Genomic DNA, 27,647 nt, shown 5'->3' with positions numbered 1-27,647 from the left:
TTTTTCTCGCACTGCTCTTCTCAACAGCCGCGCCCGATCGAGCTAGCAGCTCACCTGATCGGGCGCGCCTTTAACCATGCACCAGCGTATTCTTGTGCGCCTTGCCCGATCGAGCTAAGCTTGCCCGATCGGGCCCTTGCTTCACCTTGAGGCTTGGAACTTCGATTGGGCTTATTTCTTCGGCCCAATCCGGATGTCCACTTAGGGTCTCGATCACTCGGTCCAAATGCCTCGGGATCCCGATTACCGAGCCCTTAATCACCGGCTCTCACCGATCATGGGCTCTAAAAGTGGTCGTGTCCTTCTAGCTTCCGTAGTTAATCCATAAAGCCCGGGAAAATGCTCCGAGAGTGCAATTTCTTGTAAAATACAACTAAAACTACGAAAACACTAGAACACACAAATTAGTAATAAAAGTGGCTCTAAAGAGCCAAAAACACTACTAATAACGACCAAGGGACGAGGGTAAAACACTATATAAAATGGACATATCACACGACATGACTCAATGTGTACATGACTCGTGTGTGCATTGTAATGTGATCGTGCGACTCGAAAATGCAAAAAAGCAAAAATTTTCCGTCATTTTTGTGGAGGGTACCGACTTTCTCCCGAAAAAGAAAGACGCGAAAAAAGAATCGAAGTTTTTGAATGCATGTTGAATGAGCTTAGTCAAATGTTGTTTGATACTATCTCTCAAGGTGCAAGGATTAATCCATCCTAGACTATCTCAATGGTTGACTCAATGATGAAAGTATTTGGGTAACTTAGGCACGGAGGCTAAGCACTTCATACTTCGATGTGCAATGATGAATATGATTAATGAGCGATTATGATATGATATGGCATGCTTCAGCGTTACGATTTCATGACAAAGGGTTCCTAAGGGAAGTATATTTGGTCATGTATCTGTGATGTGTGTGATAGTGACACTAAAGCTAGGCCGCAAGAGCAAAGTGTGTGGGAAAATATATTGAAAAGAGTCAAATGGTGGTGACTCTTAGGCTAGGTAAGCTAATGATGTAAGGATCAAGCCCCCAAGTCTAGCTCTAAGTAGATAGAGATGAGCATAGGGAATCCCTTGATATGATCATGGTGTAAGTGTGTGAATGTGAATATGAATGCATTTTTATTACGGCCGCACCTCGATGTGAGGTTGCCTACATATCCGTTAGGAATCAGGCCGAACGTAGCTTTAGCCGAACCTCGCACAAGTGTGTGTATACCTCAAAAAGGTCTTTTTAAGGGTTGTAACGTGGTTAGGCTAAAGGCTGAAGAAGAAGGGGATAAAGGCTCAAGACCCTAGATAAGCCCCCAAGGTGTGCAACCTCGCTTTTGAATCTTTATATTTTTACTTGAGTTTCTACTCTTTTTTAGCTTTCTTTGCTTTAGCATTTATTTTATTTTTATAAGTGTGGGCAATCCCGATATGTGGTCTATCACTCACTTGGCATTCATGTTTCTCAGGCACGGTACAGAGCACTCGATAAGAGACGCAATCTGAGACGTGTTCTTATCAAAGACATTTTCATATCAAAGACATTGGAACACTTACCCTTTTGTACACTTTATTTATTTATTTTAGCTTATTTTTTTTGCCATTTTAATCTTCTGAATTACTCAAGCTCCGTTTTAGAATTGCATAAGTTACACACCATCCCGTCCCAAGGTTAGGTAGATGTAGGTTAAAAAAAAAACGGTATATCGTTAGATGAGGCTCAAAGTGGTTTATGAAGAAAGGATTGTATATTTGAAAAGTGAAAGGAGATATGATGTGGCTACAAGGGGTGCCTCAAATCATTGGTATACCTTGTGCTTAGTTCGACATGGATTTTTTTTTAATGCAATGTAATGCGATGATCATATGTAAGGAAATAAATGCTCATTTTATTAAAAAAAGAAAAAGAATTAATCTACAAAATTAATCTAAGGGAAAAGAAAAGGTGTCTATGCTAAACTTATTGGGGAAAGGGTAAATAAAAAAGAAATAGAAAAAAGATGTCACGAAATCTTGTCGTTGAAGCTCGCCTCTTGTCTGGTGTCATTTGCTTCATCATCACCCAGTCTTCTCGCTAGCTAGAGGCAATGGGACCTTGTTTGCTTCTATGAGATCTTGAATGAGATTTTAAAACCTGTAGCATTCATCAGTAGTATGACCGTTTCCTCGATGGTACTTGCAATAGGAGTTTGGATTCCATCTCGAAGATCGATTTTCTGGTGTTGGATCCTCGGTAGGGCCAATAGGTTTGATTAATCCTCGATCGTAAAGACGGTCGAAAGCAGCATCGTAGGTCATTCCGATGGGTGTGAACTTTCGCCTGGTTTTCCTTTTAGATCCTTAATTATCTATGGCTAAGACACCATTATGGTCAAAGGTACTAACATTATTACTAGAGTGGGCGTTTTCGGAAGAAGAAGGATTGTCGTTCTTCTTTCCTTTCCAGCCACCGTGGTTACTATTGTTAGTAGCTTTTTGCTTTGCGAGGTCGTCTTCGATCTCGATACCTATGCCATAGACGGCCTTGAAAGTATTGAAGTTGTGTTGATATTTTAGGTGCTTTGAATACTTTTCTTGGAGATTCTTGATAAATATCCTCACAGGCTCCTTTTCTGTGGGGACCTCAATCATCTTAGCGGAAGTTTCCCTCCATTTATTAAAGAAAGAAGTAAAACCTTAATTCTCTTTTTTTCTTAGCATCTCAAGTTGTCTATGGTCGGTTTCAACTTGGATATTGCACTTGTACCTATCAACGAAAGCGTTTACTATCGATTCCCAAGTAGAGGTTTTCTCCTTGTCAAGGGAGAAGTACCATTGTTGGAAAACGGTTTCAAGAGACAGTGAGAACAGAGAGGGGAAAACCTTCTTATCGATACCCTTAATGTTCATTATAGTTTCGAAAGCTCTTAGATGAAAATAAGGGTTATCTGTTGCCTTGAATTTAGGGATGTCAGTGGCGTTGAACTTATGCGGAAGAAGTTCCTTGTCCAACGAGACCCCTTATGAACTCATGCCCTGAAATTTATAGTCACTAGATAGCTTGCTCAAACTCTCTTGCCTGAGGTTCATTTGTTGTTGCTTCATGGGATCATTGATCTTGAGTGTGAGTAGCTTCAGTGTCTCAGTCACGGTAACCAATTGGTTCCTAAGCTCATTGACTTCTTCTTGACTTGCCATTATCTTTTTAGCCTTCCTCTTTTGACGAATCAGTTTATCAAAAAGTGAGACTTGAATAAAGAGGTTGTCCTTGATTAATCGCCCTTCTCTCCTCGACCAAGTACTGTGGAAAAGGAATTTGGGGATATTCATTGTTAATTATTTGACTCAAGCTTTATGCAACATGCAATGGATGGAAGAGGTGAAGAAAAAATGGAATAGAATATGGAGGAAAAATGATGTAGAAGGAGGGATATGAAGAATTAGGAGAATGTCCCCCCCCCCCAACTCAAATGACGGAAAAGACCGACTCATGCATGAACCTAATACATGGTCATGGTTTGAAAAGAGCATGTACAAAGTGTGTGCTAAGACTAGTGAGTGTAGGTGACATGTTAAGACTCGTGTCATGACCATGTGGCTAGACTATGTGACTAGACTCAAGCAAAGACTAAGTTAAGACTTCACGTATATGCATTAAACTGGACAGACTGTGGTATTTTAGTCATAACTTTTTACCTGTGACTATGATTTGGATGAAACCAACGCCAAATTAAAGATAAAACTCGGGGCTACAGATCCATAGGTTTTGCAACTCGTATTTCTTCCTATAACTCCGGCTATGACCAAAACAAGTTGACATTTGTGCAGTATACGGGAATAAAAATCTAGGTTGACTTAAAGGAACTATGACTCGATTTTATGTTTATTTATTAGCTCAAAATAATTAATTAATTAATTAAACAAAGTCCTTTAGTCATTAATCAGTTTATTTAGTCTTAACACAAGTCAAAAAAACGGTTAGGAAAAATCACATAGAGTATGCACAACAAATAATGCACAATTAGTCAAGTAGGCACAATATGATGCAATGAGTTTGCAACCTAGCCATGGCTCTAGTTCTCTAAAGTCGGGATATGGTTTAGTCAAAGAGGGTCCATGGTTAATTGTCCGGATGCACCGCGCGAAAGCCTAACCGTGAAGGGTTGGCGCGAGTGGATGGGACACCGCGAGCTTTAGAAAAAACTCGCTTCCATGGTTTGGTGAATTCAACATCTCGGATGTACCCTTTGTTGCACGGAGCGTTCAATCGGGTAGATGGAGCATGAATTCCCAGAGGGTTATGTCCATATGTAGAACACATATGGGTTTCAGAAAAGTGAGAAAAAATTCAATCAGGAAGTAGGATCGAGCAAACAATACGAAAAATCGATCGAAATTAGAACGCATATTTCTGACTCGGTATTGGGGGAAATTGGCGTCAACAAACAGAGACTGGCGCCAGCTTTTAACTGTAGCGCCTAGCGCCAATACTGGCGCTATGGATAAAATGCTGGCGCCAAGCTCTAGCCTCTGGCGCTACTTCCCACATGCCTCAGCAGCTTTCTGTGCTCAATAAAATTTTCCAGTTTCGCGCGGTGTTATTTCGGTCCTAATTGTGAAAGATATTTCTCAAATTTCCTACGTGTAAAATCCTATGTTTTTAAATCATTACGGATGGTCTTTCCAATGAGATCTTTTTTATGCATATGACAATAATGTTAATCAAAATTACGCACATAAAATACTTAGAACGTTTCGAGTCTCATCCACTCATTCTAAATCATTGCCGAAACAAATTCAGGAATTAAAATAGAAATCCTCCCCAGTGGAGTCGCCAAAAAATGTAGGGAATAAATTTCAAGCGTTAAACCCCTAGCTTGAACCCCACTGTGATCATACACTAAAAGTACGGTGGCGTCCAAAAGGGAAGAAGATAGAGCAAAAGAGTCGTCAACAAGTTTTAGGAACTTATAAACCGTTCACAGGGTGAAGGTTACACCCTTTAACGATCCAAGAGATCGTCAACTCCATAAGGTCTAGAACCAAATAAGGGTTCGGGGATGAAGGTATAAATCCAACCTAAAAGAGATTGAACCTGCCCTAATAATAGGCCTCTACTTTGTTCAGATCATATTCATGTGTGCTTTCTGACTAACATGCAAGCAATAGGATTAACCCTAAACCTGTTTATCTATGTTGGTTGAATATTAATGCACAAATAAACTATTATTGGCGATCACTTGAATTATAATCAAAATTAACCTTAAACAAGATTATAAATTATCTTATTAAGCGTGATTACAAGTACCAAATTCCCTTTAAACATGCAATAAAGGTGTGATCAAGCAATAACAATATAAATCAAGCAACATAATAATAATCAATCATGAATAATAATTATAATCATAATCATAACAATAATCATCATCAAAATAATAATATTCATAATAGTCATAATCATCATAAATTATAATAATTATAATCATAATCATGTTCACGTTAATATTAAAGCATAATAATAGTAAGATCCTAGGAATGATACTAACAAGATTAATAACAAACCCTAGCATGTCACTAAGCAATAAAAATCAAATCTTTAGCCCTAACATGATACTAACAATCATAAATATTAGGAAGAACATAGGAAGCATCGTAACAATCATATGAAATATTAAAATTACCCTAGACATGATACTAGGAATATCATAATAACAATGTAAACATGATTTCTACATCATAATATCAATAAAAATCAATTAAAGTACTTACTTAGATGCCTCGTACCTCTTTCTAATAACAAAATACACACGCTAGTAACTTCAAGGAAAATAATAATCAACAATTAAATTAAATAATTGAAATAGAGATTTGGGACCAAACCCTCAGAAATTAAACCTTTCACGTCTAGGGCGAAGGCAACTTCGAATATGGTTAGGTGTTTCTAGATCTAATGAATGCGGAATTTTGTATTTGAAAACAAGGTTTAAAGAGAAAGAGAGAGAGATGAAACAATCAAGAAAACTTGATGAGAATTGGTGAATGCTTAAGAGAGAATTAGAGAATTAATGATTGTGAATGAAAACTGATTGTAGGTCAATGTTAACAGAGTTTTTAATACGTTATTTATAGAGAAATAAGCCAAAAAGATAAAATATCAAAACAGAGCACTTGGCGCACGTAAAACGAGATTGGCGCACGCAAAACAGAGTTGGCGCCAGCACTAGCTTATTGGCGCCAGGCGCCAATGCCTGGAGTCAGGCGCCAGGCCTGTTTTTTGACGCGTTTTCAAAAATCAGATAAGTTTGCCGTACTGGAGGATAAAATCGTATCTTTTCCTCGAAAATGCTTTTTGATTTTAATTAAAACTCTGAAAAGTCAACAAAAGTCAATTTATCTATGATAATTGAATTAGGAATGAAAAGAACCTTCTAGAAGAATCTAGAAGACTAAAACCATTCCTAATTGCATTAGGAATGATAAATTATATTAGGCCCTCCTCTAGATCATTGGGCCGTACATAAGGCTCAAACCGGGCCCAGTTTAACAAATTGGCCATAACTTCCTCAATATTCATAGAAATTGGGCTTATAATATATCGTTGGAAAGATCTTGTCAAGCCCCATCCAACTACACTACTATTGGACCCATATCATGGACCAACCAAACTGGATTGGCTGTTTTCTTAAAATAAGTTTTCAAAAACAGATAGAAGAGAAAAGGAATTAAAACTATCCGCAACACTAGACTTTCTATACTTTCTCTTCATTCGATTATGAATCGACGTGAAAGGTACTCATCACTGTTTGGTTTTGGGGATACACAAATGGGTGTCTACAAGTAGCCACTAAGATGTGTACCATCAATGCCTATTATGGGTCTAAAACCACCCAAAAAACCCTTCACCTGAGCTGCAAATGAAATAAAACATGCCCTGTATTTTGATCCTTCATTTCCATTGTCAGTCCAAGTAATCAATGCGTAGGATCCAGGATTAGTTACTTTAATCATCTTAGCATACTTGGGTAAATGTGCATATGAATCAGCAAAACCCCCATGAATTTGCACCCTAGATAAGGCCTTGACTTTGTAGATTAACCTGAGCTTGACATTAATCATGTATCTTTCCATGCACACTCTTTGCAAAGAATCCACTGGGATGTCAGGATTTGCTCCTAGTCCTGCAACAATTATCTACACAGCCATGCTGATGACACCATGAGATTTTCTTCAAGCCTCCCACAAGTTCTATGTTCCCCTTCTAGCTTCTTGATAGCCCAACTAACTTGATCAGTCAGAACTGTGGAATGAATCCTCTAGTTACAAGTATTAATCAGACAAATTGTTGTGCATCTTTGACTGTCAGCATAGTCAACTGAGACAGCAAAGCCCTCTTGTATGCAATAGTCCCTAAATACCTCAAGGGACTCTGTTTTGCTCTTAAAAATCAACCATGGCTCAAGGTGAATAGACCCAAATGGTAAATGAGACCATATTTTTCCATTATTGTACATTTTGTCTAACACATGGCTGGCATCAAGATAATCCTCAAATGTTTTGGCATGAATATCATTACCAAGGTCTTCCTCTTCCCCTATAAAATCATCCTCACTATTCAATTGCATATCTAGTTCATCTTATATGTCTGATGCAACATAATCCTCATCTTTACTATCTTCTAAACCCATACCATCAGAAGATTCATCACTCTCACAAATAGTCACTGGTTTCTTCTTCCTAGTATTAACCTGACTCCCTAATCTAGCACTACTCCCCCCCCCTTTCTTCTTCCCTGCAAATGTACCATACTTCATGGTTGTACTCCTAGGCACCCTCCACTCCCTTGGTTTAAATCTTGTATGGCCTTTGCTTGACCCACCCCTATCATTACTGGGTGGCTATGAAGGATGATGAGATGGGGTAGGTTCCCTGGGTGGATGTGAAGGTTGATGAGATGGGGTAGGTACCCTGGTTGGAGAAGCTATTGGTGGTGTAGGATGTCTAACTAGAGTGTTTGGTGAGTAAATAGGGGTTGGTGTTGGTGGTTGATATTGTGCATGGGTAGGATTTGTAGGTGGTGGTGTAGAAACCCTAGCTGGAGAAAGTTGTTTTGTTTGTTGGGTTAACTAATTCTTTTTCTGTCTAGGTGTAACTTTCTTTCTCCAAGGACTTTTTTTGGTGGAGGTGGAGTATGCTCTTTGGTTGATTCAGTTGGTGGAGGTGTAGGATGTTTATGTGGGGTGATTCTTTTTGTGATGGCTCGAGTTGTGATGACTCAGGTTGTGATGCTCCAGGAAAGATCTCCTCAGAAGCTGGACTATTAAAGATTCTAACATAATTAACCCCACTGTCCTCTGCATTCAACACAAGAACTTCTACAACTACAGTGAATTGCTGATGTTTTCTGAGTTGTCTCTCAGCTTCTTCTTTCTCTGCCTCTCTCCAAAACTTATCAGCATTTTCTTTTAACCTTTTTGCCAAAGTAGCTTCAGCAAACTTAAAAACATGAGATGGTTCATCTGTTTCCTCAATAAAAACCTCAATTTCTTCTTTCCCTACATTCCATTCCCACATTTTCAACATAACCCCATCATCCACCAACTCCACCCTACGGTTAGTTCTAGGTTTAGCAACAAACATGGTGAATGATTTAGGAAGGTAAACATTCTACTTAACTGAGTCCTCTAACATGTACTCAAATAACTCCATCAAATTAGTCTTATCAGTGTCATCCACCCTAACAACAAAAGCATCACTCCTATAACGAGCTAAAAGCCACAATGCACTCATCCTATGAAACAAAATCAACACATATAACAATTCGCATTAAATGACAACAAAGCAAAACTAACACTATAGCAATTTCGCAAAATATATCCACAATCACATGCAAATACACACTTTCTGATTAAACCCTAACCCTAACTCAATTTCGCAAAAAAAAAAAAAAAAAAAAAAAAAAAAAAAAAAAAAAAAAAAAAAACCACATAATCACAACTCGAAATGAAGATCGATTAACAACAATTTACCTTGTATAAGCTCCGAATACCCCGCTTCCTATGTTGGTTGGAATTTCAGTCACAATCAACAAATACCTCGAGCAACCAACGCGATCTTGCGATTCTGGTTTAATCTAAAGCGCCAAAGTAACTTTCTCCACCAACTATGCCTAAAATCTTCAAAAGATTGAAGCTTTTTGATCGATTTTAAGGGTTTAAGTGTGCTGAATAACAGAGAGTGCGATGATGGAGAAGATGAAGCCAAGGGTCAAGTTTTTCGAAGTGTATAGTGCTTTTTTGGGAGAGTCAATGGTTTAAATGGCGCCATTAAAGAAGTAAGGGCAATTTAGTAAAATAACACAAACGGCAGGCTAACCTCTGTTAAGAAATTAGACAATTTGTGATAATTTGTATAAACTGATTGGTATTTGGTGAATTAGAAAAAAGATGGTGGTATAAATCAGTGATATTTGGTGAAAAATCCGTATTAAGATTATATAGTCTATTTCAAATTTCATTAATTTAAGTAAAATTTAACTAAAAGAACGTATGAAGGGAATGATGTAAGTGCATCTTTTTTCTAGATATATAAATGTCATTAGGTGCATTGTGCACCCGAGCGTTTTAACAAAAATTTCAAGACAGAGATTAGTAAAGAATACCCTCAAAATGTGATAATGAAGACTAAAAAAATCCATGTTTGTTTTGTGATTTCCTTCCATTTTTGTCTCCCTGGATACTTTCAAAGAAGATCTAGCCACTAGATAATATAGTTTTTGATTACAACATATGCCAAATAATATCATGTATGAGCATGTCTATGGCCTTTAAAAACTGGACTGATCGACAACTAACCACACCTGCAGGTTTGGGTGTTTGATGCTAAAAATTAAATCCCATCCCCACATGATACCTTGGTGCCTAATTGAGCCATGTTCATGGCTTGGTAAAGCTACAGTTCTCAACTTTAAGAGCAACTTCCTTCAACCATGCTACAAGTCAGCACCACTATCATTGGGGCTACAATGCCATGGTCGACAAGTTTGTTGCTGGCCTTGATTTTTGCTTTCTTCCCATAATTGAAATTCAAGCGAAAGTTACTATCTATTTACAGAAGTATGTACATAGATCTTTCACAAATCACAATCTAGGTGTCCATATAAATGACTTCTGCCTGTACAGAAGCTCGCTTATACCGCACCAGCTCTTTAAGCAATTCCAGTCCTCCATCAGCATTATTCGGTTTAACAGTCAACTTCTCAAGCACAGGAGAATTTGCAAGCAGAAACTTCACAAAATCTAGCTCTGGTTTAGTCGCACAAATATCGATAATTCTAACTACTCGAAGCTGGTGAAACACGCATTCGGCCTGAAGTTTTTCCTCCCAAAAGGTTGTTCCTGTGTTTGCAATAGATTCCTCCTCATACCTAGCCTACAAATAGTCAAAACATACCATGTTTCAATCTCGAACAAAATCCTGATCACAAAAAGGCACATTACATAAAAGTAGCTCTGAAGACACAAGTCTTAAGCATATTTAATACCCTAAAAACAGTGTAATTTAATTGATTTGCTACTTGTGCATGATACATAAATGTTCCTCCACATTTCATTCTTCTTTTGGGAGAAGGGGTGTGTTTAGAATCAAAGTCAGGCACTTACCAGCATCTCAAGTTCGGACAAATTTGGAGAGCTTTTAAACAGACAAAAAGCTGTCTTATTTTCCTTGATATCATAGTAGTTGATACGGATGGAGAGATAGTACAGATCAAGACATGGAACTGGTAGTCTACTTGGCACATTGCCATGAGCTAAATACTGTAAAATCTCAAAGACACGGAACAATTAAATTTCTGCAACAGGTAGTTACAAATAGAAACAGTAAGATTCAAAAGATGAAGTTAAAAACTGAGAGGTGTTGTAAGCTTGTAATACAAAATAAGGTTCCATGTCAAAAACTTTCATACATCTATCCAAACGTGATTCATTTTTTGGTAAAGAGGGGGAAGGGGGGGGGGGGGGGAGTTGCGATAATGAGACTAACATACCTTTAAGAAGTAACTTTGGACCTCAAGCCTCTGTATATGAGGAAGGCAGGCGAAAAAATTCAACATGTTGCTTGGATGGTTTTGTCTTCCATTAAACTCAGTTTCAACATTGATATATAAACCAATTGAAATTATAGACAACATGTTGGTATTCTCAAAAGTAACATCTTCAAAATCACCTCCAATGTCAAAGAACTGAAGATTAGGAGCATTAATCTTGAGATTGAAGAAACCTTCAAAGTTCATCAATGTCAACCTCTCTAGTGAGGGACACCATGCAATCAGATTCTTGAATGTGTCTTCTGTCATGGTAATATGCTGAAGATCAAGGCTCCTCAAGTTTGGAAAACCTTTGAAAACTGGTGGTGGGTTTAACAGGCAGTTGAACAGCTCCAGATGAAGCAAGTGCTTACAAGAATACAAAGAAGAAGGCATTTTGTACCTCTGACCCTTCCAAATTTCAAGTACCAAATCTTCAACAGGGCTTCTAGATACATATAGAATCCATCGGTCAATATCAGCGACAGCTTGAAGATCTTTATGGGATAGCTTGAACTTCTGTATTATGCCAGTGTGAAGTACCAAAACTTGATCAATGATATTGATAAGTTTGCTCTTGGCTATAGCTTGATCATTAAATGGGCAGCAGTCCTTGTCAAATATGAGATTTGGTAGACTAGCCCATTTGTACCTCCAATTGCTCGATAAAATACTAGTCCTAACTGCATCTCTAATGGACAACCAAGACAGAATCCCATCAACAATATGGCTTGGTAAGTTGCTTAGTCTATCTGATTGATTCTGCATGTTGCACAGCGCCTTGGGGGTTGTCTTCTTCTCTGATATAGTTGAAGCAATACTCATGAAAACGCCCAATAAATACACAATCAAGCAGATATACTGTTGTAGCAGTATACAGTCATACATACACTAGAGATATGATCCATTCTTTAGCACAAACATAGAATCTTAAATTAAAAAGCACAACCTGACAACTGAGATACCAAATGTTTAATCTATTCATTTGCAAGTGTAGTTCCCCTCGGGCATTAAATGCTGTGTGATCAAATGCATGTAAACCAAAATCTGTTGTACTAGGTAGAATGACTGGCTCTAGTGTGTTAAAGCAACGTCACAAGGATATCCGTACCAGGGGTTATCATGAACTCATGATCTTATTCACGACAATGGTAGATTCTTTGGTGAAATTTTCACATCATGATCTTACATAATTGTTTAATTTCAAAACAAGTATAGATACTGCTCTATAAGATACAACCAACATACTAATGATCCTATACAAGAACTGGCCTTAGATGTTTGCATTTGAAAACCGGGGTCAACTCGTCTAAAATCAAGCCAGCTTATACATTCAAGCCAGGTCAAATTTAAATCAGCTTCTAGGTAAAATCTATTAATTACTAGTTGCCAGAAATAATTTTGTGTTTCATGTAAAAAGAAAAAAGAAAAAAAAAGGTTAAAGCCCAAATTTTTATGGGAAATCAGTGGTTTCTCTGGTATAGTAACTTTTTGTAAGTCTATTTCTGTTGCTTCATGCATCCCGTGAAACTTTTAAACTGATGATAGTCTAATAAAGAAGGGTCCCTGACTCCCTGCACGGCTGCACGTGTGAGGAGGAGGTTACTTGGAGGACTGTATTGTATGATACTAGAAGAAAGCTAATGATGATCAAAGGTAGGATAACAAGATGGCACTACAAGTAAACACCGTTGTGCACTTCCCATTTGTATAGGCACGACAAATTGGTATGTTTGGTGGTTAAAAATAAAACCGATGCATGCACAGTATATAAAGTTAGTACTTGACAAGGATCGGATGTAGGTCTCCCTCCCCCAACTCACAATAGTACTTGTACATGAAGGACGATGATTGCTCCTATAATTGATATATTTTCAAAGGATTTTTACAGAAATCAATGGCAAGGAAACTACAGGAATGTGACTTAGAAGGTAAAGATTCGGTTAAAAAAAGTTCAAGAAACAAGCATTCAAAGCACATTTATTAGTAAATTATTTTGTAATTTAATCCAGTTTGCATTTTAAATTTTAATCTCGCTTTATATTAAGTTGAACATTGGCATTTTTGTAAGCAAATTTTGGGTTTAATGGTAGGGGTTCTGCAGGAGGTTGGGTTGGATACACATATATGCAGATAAACTAAACACATGGATTACAAGTCCCCATTATTTTGGCATAACTGCAACAGGTTCTCCTAATTAAGCATAACTCAGTTAGTATTAATGTAAGCTCCAAGGATTGAACAAGGACACAGATGAAGAGATTTACTTTGCTTTAAACTATAGATTCACACACATGAAATTGTTGGTTATTTGCATTAAGAGCAACTTTCCAGCTAATTTGTCCCTCCTAATAGCATAGGAAAGGTATAGTCAATTGGATAAGCATGGGACGTCTTACAGACCAAAAGACTGCATGCTTATTATTTAAAGCTTACAGATTTGTAAATTGACCATACCCATTTCCGTTTCTTAGTTGACAAAAAGACTTCAAGGACATGATGTGATAAGCAGTGACTAGAAACCTTAAACAAAGATAATTTGTCCATCAGAGCTGCACATGATACCAAAGGAAGAGATAGGTCCTTAGCTGTTGACAAAAGGGTAGTCCTAGGAATCAAACTCAGCACTAAACAAAATTAGAAGATTAAGCATCCACTTGGCAGCAAATACGTATATGTAACCCCAACAATATAAGCATGATCAACTCAAATTAAAAATCTTACATCTTTGTTATCTTCACCTCATTTTATTGATTTAAATTATTTCACTAAACAAAAAGTTATTTTTACTAAATAAATCTTGTTTTTACTTGTTGAAACTGATTTTTATTGATTAGAACTTGTTTTTACTGATTAACAGTTATACTTGTTATTTAAATTTACTAAATTTAAATAATTAAAACAAATATTTACTTTATTAAACAGAGTATTGTTACTTGTTGAAACACATTTTTAACAATTTGAACAAAGTTTTGCTGAATATTACTTTTAAGGCAAAGATAATAGGGCTCTTAGTAATAGAATAGGAGACTCAAAATTATTACATTAGTAATTCTACTATAACAATGAATTTATGTTATAGTAATGAACAGACCTATGGGGAAGGGCATAATAAGTTTGTTAGGGTTAGCTTGGAAAGAAAGCAAGCTGTGAGTTTTGCTCTATAAAAAAAAAGTTTAGGACGAGATCATTATGATGAATGTTGACTGGAGTTATCATTTACTTTTATTTTGTATTTTGGGAGGGTACAGCCTCTTGAATGCTTGTGTTTATTGGTTACATGTTCATATTTCCAGTTTATCAATCATAATCATCTTCATTTCCCATTAAATCAATACCATTAAATCTGTCAAAGCTATGTCAGTTCACAACAGGTAGTTTACATTGATGCTAGCAATTACGATAGTAGACTGGTTTTATTTTATATAAAGATTTCAATGCTACAGTAGCAACATGTTTTTTATTTTATTTTTTGACAACCATATAAGGATTTCAATGCTACTCCCTCTGGTTTTTTTTTTTTATTTGCATCAGTTTGACCGGCACATTTGCCGAAACGCAAATTTGACCATTAATACTTTTAATTGTTAATTAGTAAAAATTATATTATGAAACTAGACATTATGAAGAATCTAATGATATATCATATAATAACATTTATTTATTTTATAGAGGTGAAAAAATCAAGTCAAAGATATGTGAACAGTACAAAAATCAAAGTGATGCATTAAAAAAAAAACAAAGGGAGTACTTTATTTTATAAAGCAACACGCTATAACACTAATTATGAAGCTACAACATTTCTTATATTTGATGATGATGTCATATTCCATTTGGGATTAAGGCTTTGATGCTGCTGTTGTTGTTGATTATCTCAGATGGAATCTTGTCGAGGCTTTGAAAACATAGTGAATTAGTGATGTATTCATATTAAATAAATGATCAGTTTGTTCCTGTGGGAGATCATGTCCAGCATGTTTTTCACATCAGAGATTGAATTTAATCAAGAAATCATGATCATGCCAGTCACAATCTGGACCACATGATTCGATGCATGACATTTAATGAAGCTAATTTGATTTTGCTTTGTAAAAAAACTCATATACAACAAGTCAACTTATCAGTTTGGTGAGAAAAGAAGAGCATTTGATAACACAAAGTGGGCTTGAAAGCAAAGCATTATTTAGTGCATTGTTTTAATGAGATAACCAAGCTTCTTGTTTTTTTTAAATAATGAAATACGCCTGATTTGTTCCACAAGTTAATAAGGTAGTATGTTAGTCAAATAACCCTTCAAGGGAGTCGCTGAATAATATCCAAGAGATGAGTTCATAAAGAATATGGTTGAATGTTTTGCTATCTTTCAGTTTAGTATTAAACCAAAACAGATAAACATGAGTTGAGTATCTTGACCGGCAACTACAAGACCCCTCAAACCCGACTTTTTAAGATATGAATTTGTTCTTTTCTTTTAGCATATTCATCTTTAATACCAAATGATGTGGGTACAATGGACTTATCCTTATTATTTTCAATTTGAGCTCCATGTTCATATGATTGCTAAAAAGTAGATCACTTAAAATGGCAATGAAAAATCTGTTTAAGAACACTGTTCTGACACAATTTGGCATCAACAAAGTGGTAAAACATCCAAAAATATGTCTCTCACTAATTTAGAATTATCATAAAAATAATATTTCCTGCATTAATATTGCAACAAGGGAAAGACACGGAATTTAAGATGAGAGATAGAGAGAAACATGTGAAAATATGACAATGTTGCAATATTTGTTAGATTGCCTAAATATTAGGGGAACGGAAGAAATAATAATACTAATAATAATAATATATAAAATAAAATAAATAAATAAGGCAAATGTCATAGAGCATTGTTTCGATGCGAGTAACTAACCATTGTTCCTAACCTAGCACATATTATATTTTGTTGTTCTCTAATAAACCGATATTGCCAAAAATGGAGAGCAACACATCCGTTATCTGACTAAAGGACCGAAGGAGTACTCAATAGCTTCATTTTCATGTTTATTTGTAAGTGATGCAAATTGTTTAATGGTGGCCCCTTAAAGCAACCCATAATGACTCACTAATGCATGATTTCCACAAATTTCATTACAAAATTGCACGTTTTACAGTGGCTCTTAGTAGCTAGGCAAGGAACTAATCGGTTCCCACGAGTCCCATCATATATCATAACAAATTAAGATCCCTTGTCTTCAATTTGCTATCATGTAACCATCAGCTTTATTAGAATTTAAATTATATACAAATGATCAGTGATTAATTAACATTAAGACCTTGTTCTCTTCGCCTTATATCCTAAACTGAAATTTTTTTGCTGAAGTGGATGTTGATAGTAAGTTGTTTTTACTAAACTTGAATTGTTTTTACTAATGAATCTTTACTGATTTTCTAATATACTACCTCCGGTCCACTTTAGTTGCAACTTTGGGGGGGTTTGCGGAGGCCGAGGCAAAAGATCATAAGCATGATTAATGAAAGATAAGGGTATATGCTTATGTTTTAATCCAACCTATTAAAAAAAAAAAAAAAAAACAAATTCAACTAAATTTATATTAATTTACCCACCACCACCGGCACCACCTAGTTGTACAAAAACCACCCACCGACCACCACAACCACCTACCACTGAACCCAGCAATCCCAGCACCAACGACCCCCGAACCTACCAACCACCAAACCCAACGAGCCTAGAAACCACCGAACCCATCAACCACCAAACCCAGCACCGACGAACCACACCAAACCCTCCAACGATCTGGAACCACACCAAACCCACCGACGAGGCGCAGTAACCTCCCACCTACCACCAAACCCACGAACCCACAAACCCACGAACCAAAAGATCCACGAACCCACAAACCCAACAGTCGATTTCCTAGCATAGCCACCAGAAGGAAGTCGCCACAACCAGAAGGAAATCGCCGCTCAAATCTGATGAAACTCGTCAGAAATCGCCGCTGAAATCAAGCGACATGTTGAAGGAGGAGAGAGGAAAAAAAATGGGGATGAGGAAGAAAATGTAGAAATTTGATGAATAATGGTGATAAGGAGGAAGACGAAGGAGGATGAAGGTGGCTAAAATTTCCCTAAAGGTGGCTGATTAGATGGAAAGGGGTTGATTTTGGTGAAAACAGTTAACTTAATTAATGTAGGGTTTAAGCTAATTAGATAAAAATCAATTTTTAATTAGGGTGTTTTAAAATAAAAGTAAGGGTAAAATGGTAATTTTACCACTAAAAAGTTACTAAAAAGGAAAGAAATGGGAAAGCTGCAAGTAATGTGGACCGGCCTAAAAAGGAAATAGTTGCAAGTAATATAGACCGGAGGTAGTATATATGTTTGTTAAGATACTGATTGATATTTTATATGAATAAAGTGAAGAGAACGAACCTAACAATGATCACTAGCTCACAACTACAGTACTCAAATATGACATTGCGTAAATAGATTTACCCTTTAAATATTTGAGGACCCTAATATTGAACTAAAAGAATTCCTAAAGGGCTCCAGTAACAAATATACAAAATAATTTTATGATACTTAAAAGATAATATGCTTAAGTGCCAAAGAACCCCTATTAGTCAAATCAGCTTCTACACTTCATTTAATGGCAATTCTTTGGTATATAATCCATAATTTATTTTTAATTCTTTTAACTACAAATTTGCACATATATAATCAAAGACATAAATCTTCATTTAAGGGAAGCAATTCATAAAAACAACATAATTAAAATATGCATGCTGACATTAATTAGGAAAAAAGCTCAAATTTACCATAGTGTTGCAATAAGCAATCGCCTAATGAAATATTCTAAGCAAGCTCGGTGATCCCTTTTCCATTTCAATGCTTATCAATTCCAAATTCTACTGCAACATGGACATAAAGTGAAGTAAATACAGCAGTTCTATTATGACAGAAAAAAGAGGCACGGAAAGCAGAGAATAACTGCTAAAATAGCATAAATTGAACTTTGAGATGAAACCAATAGAGCTCAAACAAAATTCAAAGGTATTATTCAAAATTAAAACAACACTAATGCATTCATTACAATACTATTGGACAAGTAAAGCATCGAAAATCCGTAATGACCCTAATGAGGGATTCTCCGGCTAACACAATGCTCAGGCTGAAATAGACTAAAAAATTTTCAGCTTGGTTAATGGGTTCAATTAGGCTCGAAAAAATGCAACGCAATAGCAATAAGATTCTCGTTCACGAAAACCAATGTACATTTGCACGTAGCAACACTTCAAGCAACAAAATCACTCATTATAAGATATCATAACTTCAATTAACATAGCCAATCAATAATCCACCTTAGAAAATCCCTAAATTGATTACACTGACAATTAAATTAACGATAGCTGTGAAATTAAACCCTAGATTCAAGCCAAACCTATTTCAAATTGAAGAAAGAACTAAGAACAACCAGAACAATCCCTGAGCCAGGGCGGCGGGGCGGCTACCCCGGAACCAGGGAGAAGGAAAAAAAAAGGTACATTTTCAAAATTTCGTCATCAGATTACGTTAAAGGGTTGCATAAACAAAAGCTTGTAAGCATCGAAACCAAATTTGACTCCAAAATCATAACCATTATCAATGCTGGCTCGAAAAATCACATAATGAATAGCAAAATTCTAGCAACGAGATTGCTCATTATAATCTAATATGATTTCAGTAATTTTACCCAAATATGTGTAATATTTCATCTTTGAAGAACCCTAAAAGCCTAAATTGATTATAGTGATGATTAAATCAATGATTAACACTATATTGAGAAATTGATATTCAATTGTTAAACAAAAAAAGGAATTGAAAAAGAGAAAAGAAAAAGATATCTTACTCAAAATTACTTCATGAGAGAAAAATCATTAGCTATTTCAATGGAGATTTCAGAGTAGCTTCAATGGAGGAGAGAGATAAAGAGGTAAGGGGGTGCAGCGTAAACGTGAATGGTTCTAAATCAAAAATGTATACTTGTAATAATAATTGAAGGTGTGACGCATATAATATGATCATATTTTACTTTTTTTTTTTAATAGCAAATATTTTACTTATATATCTATATTTATTTATACTTACTATTAAAAACTATAAGTCTATAACCAAGAAATTAAGAAAGACATATGTCCCATCCATTTTATTACACTTCTCTAACCATAGTGCCACATGTCATCTTACACTATTAATTTTTTATTACACCATTTTTTTTTTCATTAAACTTATAATTCATCTTTCATACACACTTCATCTCTCCCCTTTAATTCAATCTTTTCCTATTTTCTCTTTAATTTTAGCCCTTCCACCTTCTATTTAAACCTCTTTTTCGATTAAAGTTCCAAAATTTTAATTTCTTTAATCATGTTTCCGATTACATATTATACCCTATAATGACTTACTGATATTTCCTCACTTATCTATCAATACAATTTTATATGAATAACCTGTGCATCGCACGGGCCAGAAGGCTATACAGTATGTTTTAGGAAAAACTAGATTAGTATTTGCACGGTTTTAAGAGTCTAAATATTAAATCTCATAAAATCGAAACTAAAGTTAACATAATGGGAATCATCAACCGATTTACTAAGATTTCGGGCGAGGAACTTAACTTGTCAAAGTCTCTTATTAAATTCAGCTCAAATACCACCTCTCTTGCTCAGGATGAATTCAAATCGATCTTCAGAATGACTCAAGTGCCTCAGTTTAACCATCATCTTGGCACACCTATTCTTCATTAGGAAGAGAGATCATTTCCAGTTTCTTATAGACAAGATTCTTGGACGAATAAATGATCTAAATATGTTTAGGCTTTCTCAACACCAAAAGTTAATTTTTATTAACTCTATTCTGGTAGCTATTGCTTCTCATGTTCTCTCTTGCTTTGAGCTACCGGCTTCAGTTTCTAATACAATCAATTCGTTACTAGCACGGTTCTTCTGGTCCCACTCAGAAGACAAAGGAATGCACTAGGTCAATAGGGGTAGCTTGCATTTTCCTCGAGGCCTGGGTGGTTTAGGAATTTGCTGTATCTCAACCTTGATTAAAGATTTTCTTATGAAGCAAGTTTGGAGATTTGTGAAGCACCCGCAACTTCTAGTTTCAAGAGTCTTTGGTGCTCGCACCAAATTCCTTACAAAATGTCCCCTTTCTCTGCACAGATTTACAGGGCGCAATTCTTACAGCCTTCGTGGTCTTACAAGAGCAGATACCTTACTCTCTACAGGGTGTGGTTGGAAAGTAGGCAACGGAGCTTCTATTATCGCTGGATATTCCAAATGGGCTAACGGTACCATTCCAGAGTTCAAACCAGGAATTCCGAATCATGTCTCAAAGGATTGGATGGTTAATTTTTTTCTCTAATCCTCATACCAAATCTTGGGATGCTGCTTAGGTCAGGTCCTGCTTCCAACCAGATTCTGCGGCTACAATACTTGCCATGGAACCACCGGTGGAAACAGAACAAGATTTTTAATAATAGACTCGTACTCCTTCAGGGACATATTATGTTAAAATTGGATATGTAATGTTACAACAACAACTTTCGACCTGATAATTTCTGGAAAGTTCTTTGGTCCCTTCAGATACAGCCAAAATGGAAGTTGTTTTTATGCAAACTATTACAAAATTCTCTTGTAGTGAAGACAGAACTTTGCCATAGAGGAGTTCCCATAGAAGATATTCACTATGATTTATGCATAACAGAGCCGGGAGATTTTTTTCACCTATTTAGGAATTGCATTATTGCAAGAATTGAATGGAGGGGTGGAAGCCTTGGCATCCACTCAAAATACAATGGAGACCTTTCTCTTACAGATTGGACCCAATATTATATCCGACTTTTCATTATTCAGGATGGGACTTCAAGTCCCCGTATTAGTACCTTTATTGGTACTCTTTGGAGTCTCTAGTTATTTCGGAATAACAGGGTTTTTCGTTTAGATTCTTCACCTCCTCGACCAATCCTTTTGCAAGTTCTGGAAGTACTTCAATCACATACTTTCTTTATACAGGGTGATCTTACTATTACACCATTCCACACTCCTCGCTTAGCTCCTTTCGGCACAATGCCACCGGGTTTTTATGCGGCGCATTTGAGGGGAATTTGCTGCTACACTAGACATGATTTCAATCCAAATAGACGGTTCATGGTTTGCAAATTCAAATATAGCAGGGATGGGTTGGTGCATGGATAATCAGGACGTGACGGATCAGAGGATTAGAGGCTGCAGTAATTTTGGGTTATGTACTACGACGTTACACTCGGAAGCTTTAGATTGTTTGTATGGCCTTCGTTGGGCTTTAAGCGCGGATATTCAATCAGTCACCATTTTTACTGATTGTTATAATCTGGTTACTCTCCTTATAGGTAATGAACAAGATGACATTACTCTACTTTGGACCATTTACAAAATCAAGCGGCTCGGGGCTTCTTTTAGATACTGCGATGTTCATAAGGCGGATAGAAGGCGAGTTCATAGAGCTCACCAAATAGCGGTTGAAGCAACACAACTTTCAATTTGCTTTTCTATTAATATGTAATTTGTTTAAACCTTTGTCAAAAAAAAAAAAAAAAAAAAAAAACTAAAGTTAACATAATGCCTTTTTTTTGCTGCAAATGACAAGCGAGGCCTCGGAAATTAAATAAACAAAAATTAAACAGAATTTAAACATGGAAAAGCCACCCCTACAATATTCTCATGTAAGATGTGTCCTAAAGTCAATAGGAGGGAATAAAATCAACTCAATATTGGTGTTCTGGACGACACCTTGGTTTGCTAGCTAATCAGCAGCCCAGTTTGCTTCACGATAGACATGTTCGATTTGTAATTGCCAGTTAGTTTCTTCAATTGGCTGCTAGCATCGTCTTATAATATGATATCCTTGACCTCTTTGCACTTTTTCATTCCTCAAAGCTGCTACAACCGTTTGGCTATCCAATTGCACTTGAACTTTAATAGCATCCATTCGTTTTGACAACTCTAAGTCGTACTCTATAGCTTTAAGCTCAGCTATGTAAGCATTACAATCCCCCAATTTAAGAGAGAATCCATGTAAAAACCTCTGACTATAGCCCCTAATTAGAGTACCACATCCTGCTGGTTAAGGTGCTCCTCTAGCAACACCATCCGTATTTAGAGCAAGCCAACTAATTAGGGGAGCAATCCATCGAATGTGTGATTCTTCTCTTCTCCTAGCAGGTTGTTGTGTAACCCTCGCATCATCATGATGAGTGTCATTTTATGGCACTCATTTGGTTCTCTTTAGGGTGGAATTCATGCTATTTTATAGCTTTTTTCTTTAGCTTTTCCTTAGTTTTACTCTTTATTTTCTTAGTTTGCATTTTCTTAGTTGAATTTCTATTTTTTTATGCATTTCTTGGTTTATTTTGTTATTTTCTCTTTTATTTGCTTTTTTCGTTCATTTTTCAGGTTATGATCGTAATTCGAAGATTATCGAGTCTCAGAGTTTTACATCGTTTGAGATGCCTCTTACCTACCATTTGAAGTTCAAGTTTTAAGGAGTGTATAGTCCAAGTCTTCTAGCTCGTGCATGCAAGCGGTGGGTACACCATTTTTTGTGTTGAACACAATGTGGAGGCTATTTGAAGACTGTATCCTTCCGTGTTCATCAACATCGTCAAGTGGACCGCACGACGAAGAGCAAGTCGAAGGTGAAGGAGACTACCCTGCTCCCAGGCACGGGCGCGCCTCTCAAAGTCTTTGTTTCATACCCAGTTATGCGCGGCCGCGCTCCCCCTTGAAGATGGTCCGCCTGTACGGGTCTATTTTGGACGATCTAACTAATTTATCTTTGTTAGTTTTACTATATATAGACTTTCCTTATATTTTTAGAGCAAGTTTTGGAAAAGAGAATTAGAATAGAAATTTTAGATCATTTTGTAGAGAGAGAAACTCTATGTTGTAGAGAGAGAAGCTCTTAATTGATGAATGAAGATTGATGGTTCTAAGCATTTTCTCCATTGATTTGAAGAAAGTTTATAAGTATTTCTTTTACTTTAATGCAATCTTTAGCTTTTGATTTCAATTGTTTTCTTGATTGTTCAAGTTTGGTTGAATTTGTGATTGAATTAGTTTGATTAATATGATGATGATGAATTTGTTGTTTAGCTTAGTTTTGATCTTGATTACCATGGATTGTGAGTAGTTTCTTGCTAAGGGAATGGTGAAGCATATATGAGTAATGGATTGATGCTAATTGGGGGAAATTGATGGAGTTGATGTAGTGATTAAATTGGTTGACTGATTAAGTGCATGTGTGTGATTGATTGAGGTGTAGCTAACTTTGATTGTTGCACTAGATTGCATTGTAAGTTCATATTGATACAGAAAATTGATTTGTGGCTTGCATTTGTTGAATGAGTTGGTTTGTGAAGTTCCTAGCAAGAGCCTCTCTTAGTTGGTGCTAGTTTGCCCTCTAGGAGATTAGCCTACCATACTCTCTTAATTACTTAATTGATTTTCCCTCGCAACACTCGACTTAGTCAATTCCAATCTCAATTAGTTGTATACATTACATGCATATGTGGATCCTAAACCTAGTGTTTGATATATTTGATTTTAATCTCGTTTCCTTAGTTGTTTAGAGTACACACACCTTATGTCACTTCTTCGAAATATCTTAGATTTAGCAGTAGCATTCACCTCCCATTCCTAGTGGTTCGACCCTCAACTTACTCCTATGCTAGTTATAAGGGTGTGTTGAGTGATTACAAATTTTATTTGGACTAGGGAAGATTAGTCCAACGACCTAGTCTCAACCCTTGTTTAAAATGGCGTTGTTGCCGCGGAATGGCGTAGTTGTTTGCTATTCTTGTTGAGTCTATTTCACCGAATTTCAAAAATACAAAAAGATTTTTTTTTCTCTTTAGGCTACATTTGTAGCCGTGCTATTGATATTTGCTTTGTGTTTTTGTATGCATAGGATAAGAGGAAGGACTCTAGTACCATTTGATCTGGAAATTGAGAGAGCAATAACAAGGATAAGGTTTGCTAATCATTCTTCAAGTCCAAGCTCTTCAAGAGAGGAAATTCATCAAGAAAGAGAAGAGGAGGATCGAGTAAGCATTGGAGCTAATCCAAGAGTTTCTTTAAAGGAGTTGGGAACTCCCGGTGCTTATAGATTTGAGAGTGGCATAGCTCCACCAACAACTCCCACCAATGACTTTGAGATAAGGTCGACAATGATAACAATGATTGAACGAAGGAAATTTAGTGGTGCCAAGCATGAAAGCCCACTAAACCATCTCAAAGAGTTTGATAAGTATTGTAATAATACCATCAAGGTTAATGGGGTTTCTCAAGAATTCATAAGGCTTAATCTATTTCTGTTTTCCCTAATCGGTAGGGCTTTGGAATGGTTAGACAGGGAAGTGAAACCTAATTCCTTGAGAACGTGGGATGAGATCGCTAAGAAGTTTCTTTTCCGTTTCTACCCTCAAAAGAAGACCGCCAAGGTAAGAACTCCAATCCAAAGTTTCAAGCAAAAGCCTAGTGAGAGTTTGTATGAGGCTTGGGAAAGATACAAGGAGTATCAACGAGAATGTCCTCATCATGGAATTCCGACTTACCAAATCATACAAATTTTCTATGGAGGATTGATCCCCCGAGGGAAGTCGTGTCTTGATGTCGGAGCCGGAGGCCTGATTATGAACAAGACCGAAGAAGAGGTTGTAGAAATAATTGAGGATGTAGTTCGTCACTACATGGATTGGCAAGAGGAAAAGAGAGAATCTATAAGCAAGAGTGGCTCAACGGTTTATTCGGTTGATCATCTTAATGCAATCAATAACTTGTCTTCCCAAATCTCAAACTTGAGGAAGGAGATGACATTGATCAAAGCCAAGCTAGAGAGTGCCTCTTCGATTGCACTAATTCTTCCCTCCCACATAAAAGGGATAGGTACACCTTCTACTCTACTCCTTCTTCTACCTCAAGTAATATGCCAAGTTATTGTGTCTTTTGTGATATTTTTGGGTCTTATGACTCTTCTAATTGTCAAACGCTTTTGATAATTGTGATGATGTTAAAAACAATGATTGTGAGCAAGTGAATTTTGTTTCCAATAATAATAATGGACAAAGATTTGATGGTCCAAGGAATTTTGGGAATAGGAATACTCACCAACAAGGTAGTTTTGATAACTACAACAATGGTGGTTATAGGAACCAAGGAATTCAATGTTTCTGAGGTAAATATAACAATCAAGGTTATAGTAATCAAAACCAAAGCCAAGGGTATGGAAATCAAGGCCAATCTCATGGTTTTGGTGTCCAACACCAAAATTTTGGCAACAATCAAGGCCGAGGTAATTGGAACAATCAAAATAGGGGAAATTTTCAAAACAACAACCAAAGGGGACCCCCACTTGGATTTTCTCCAAGACCTCAAGGCAATGGTGATAATTCTTATGCTCAACCCCTATCTTCCAAGAATACCTTAGAAGAGATCACCGAGAACCAAACCAAGATTTTGAACACTTACATGTCGGTGAGTGAAAAGAAGTTTAATGAGATGATTACACACAACAAGATGCTTGAAACCCAAATCACTCAACTAGCCAACACCTTGAAAGATTGTGTTATCCCTTCTTCATTACCTTCTCTAGCAGTTGATCCCAAGAAACCCGTTTATTCTATCACCACAAAGAGTAGAAAAGTGCTTCAATAGAGAGTTTCTAGGAATAGTGAGGAGGATGAGAAGAAGAGTGATTCAAGTGAGAAAAAAGAGAAAGATGTGTCAAAGAGTATGAGCAAAGAGGAAGTCCATGATAAAAAGAAGAGTGTTGAGATAGTGCAAAAGGAAGTGAGAAAACCCGACCTTCCATATCCCCAAAAATTTATGAGGAACAAATTAGATGAACAATTTGGGAGATTCCTTGACATGTTGAAGGAGGTCCATCTTTCTATCCCTCTCACCGAAGCCATGACCTAAATGCCTAGATATTCCAAATTCCTTAAGGATATCTTGAGTGGCAAGAGAGAGTGCAATGAGATAGATTCGGTAGAGCTTGGTGAGTGTTATAGTGCCTTTATTCACAATGACCTACCAAAGAATATGATAGATCCGGGTAATTTCTCCATTCCTTGCAAAATCAAGAGTAAGTTGTTTGAAAATGCTTTGTGTGACTTAGGTGCTAGTGTTAGCATTATGCCTTACTCGATGTTTAAGAAGCTTAAGCTAGGAGAACTTCTTCTTACGAACATGACCTTGCAATAGGCCGATAGATCCATTACGTTGCCAAAAGAAAGAGTTAAGGATGTTCCCCTTATAATAGGTGGTTTCACAATTCCCGTAGATTTTATTGTGCTAGAAATTGAAGAGGATGACCACATTCCTATTATTCTAGGGAGACCGTTCTTAGCTACCTCGGGAGCCTTAATAGATGTTAAGGGAGGCCATATCACTTTGAGAGTTGGTAATGAAAACGAAAGTTTTAAGTTAAAACCGATGCATAAATCCTTGTCTTTTGTGAAAGGAATCATAAATGATAATTCCCTTCGTTCATTTGATAATATGTGTGTGATTAATTCTTCAACTAACGGTGTTCATGAACTTTTTGATGATGTGCTTGTAAGTTTTGATTGCATGAAAGTTAGTGAAGAGAAAAAGCAGCTATCAAAGGCTATTGACGAAGAGGTAAGTGACATTCCGTATTGGTTTGAGCTTTACCCTCAAGAGGAGGAGGATGGTTCCATGGATGTGGATGGTGTTAAATCGTCTAAAAGAAGGAACAAGGCCAAGAAGAAGGTAAGGGCTTCTAGGAAGAAGTGAATGAGATTGAAGTTGAAGCATGAGAAAGTTGTTTTTGAAGTTCAAGGAAATGAAGTTTCATCAAGCAACAATGAGGAGTTGCTAAAACTTGAAGAGAAATTTGTACCTTCTGCCACTTTGAATAAAGTGGTGTCCTTTGACCCTCCATGATTTGGAGGAAGGGTCGAGCTTAAAACCATAAGCAAGCGCTTCCCGGGAGGCATCCCGGAGATTTCTAACTTTTTCTTTTGATTTCTATTTTCTTAATTTTCTTTCTTTTATTTCCTTTCTTTCACTTGTTTTCTTCTGAATTTATAGGGTGAATTCATGGATATGGATTAATTCAAATGAGCACGAGCAATGGGAAGGTGTTTCGCGGTTTTTGATGTGATCATATTTGATTTTATCGAATTTTGAGGTAAAAGGGTAAGAAATATTAGTGAGGTAAGATACGGAAAATAGTGCTAAAATTTGGAGAAAGTTTGAACTTGGTGGGTTCATTGTGGTGCTATCATTATTTTGGGATGTTGAACCCACTATCAACATGTTTAGAAACTGTCATATTTGGTGGGTTCAATAGCCCCGGGATGATATTGAGCGAAGAGCCCACATGTGAACGCACCAAAGAAGCAAGAAGAATGAAGTTCTGATTGGCGCGGGTGCGGGCGCGCACCCCTGCAGTAGCCATGCCTTATCTTCTTTTTTCCCTTTTCTTTTCCTCATTTCTCCTTCTTCCCTATCACACTCGAGCGTACCACTTCTCACTCAC

At 36.7% G+C, this 27,647-nt stretch overlaps 1 protein-coding gene across 2 annotated transcripts; it reads right to left on the bottom strand.

Moving 5' to 3' along the window:
* Positions 1–9,543: 9,543 nt before the first annotated feature.
* LOC110711237 (F-box/FBD/LRR-repeat protein At1g13570-like) lies at positions 9,544–19,175 on the bottom strand. 2 transcript variants are annotated; one of them, XM_021889615.1, is made up of 5 exons: positions 18,949–19,175; positions 17,879–17,971; positions 11,022–11,860; positions 10,636–10,791; positions 9,544–10,405 (listed from the first exon to the last, which is right to left on the bottom strand). In XM_021889615.1, exons 3-5 carry the CDS (start codon positions 11,826–11,828, stop codon positions 10,121–10,123), a joined length of 1,248 nt encoding a protein of 415 aa, XP_021745307.1. In that variant the 5' UTR covers positions 11,829–11,860; positions 17,879–17,971; positions 18,949–19,175; the 3' UTR covers positions 9,544–10,120. The 2 variants fall into 2 exon arrangements, with proteins under 2 accessions (XP_021745307.1, XP_021745308.1); XM_021889616.1 differs by having other exon boundaries at positions 17,879–17,968.
* Positions 19,176–27,647: the final 8,472 nt, after the last annotated feature.

The sequence above is a fragment of the Chenopodium quinoa genome, unplaced genomic scaffold (assembly GCF_001683475.1).
Source record: "Chenopodium quinoa cultivar QQ74 unplaced genomic scaffold, ASM168347v1, whole genome shotgun sequence".
NCBI classification, from domain to species: Eukaryota; Viridiplantae; Streptophyta; class Magnoliopsida; order Caryophyllales; family Amaranthaceae; genus Chenopodium; species Chenopodium quinoa.
This window is presented reverse-complemented; position numbering and strand designations above follow the sequence as displayed.

Coding starts and splice junctions, on each gene's coding strand:
- LOC110711237 (XM_021889615.1), bottom strand. CDS start 11,828: ATGCAGAATCAATCAGATAGACTAAGCAACTTACCAAGCCATATTGTT. Junction 10,792..11,021: donor TCCAAAGTTACTTCTTAAAG/GTATGTTAGTCT, acceptor GAGATTTTACAG/TATTTAGCTCATGGCAATGT. Junction 10,406..10,635: donor TGTCCGAACTTGAGATGCTG/GTAAGTGCCTGA, acceptor GACTATTTGTAG/GCTAGGTATGAGGAGGAATC.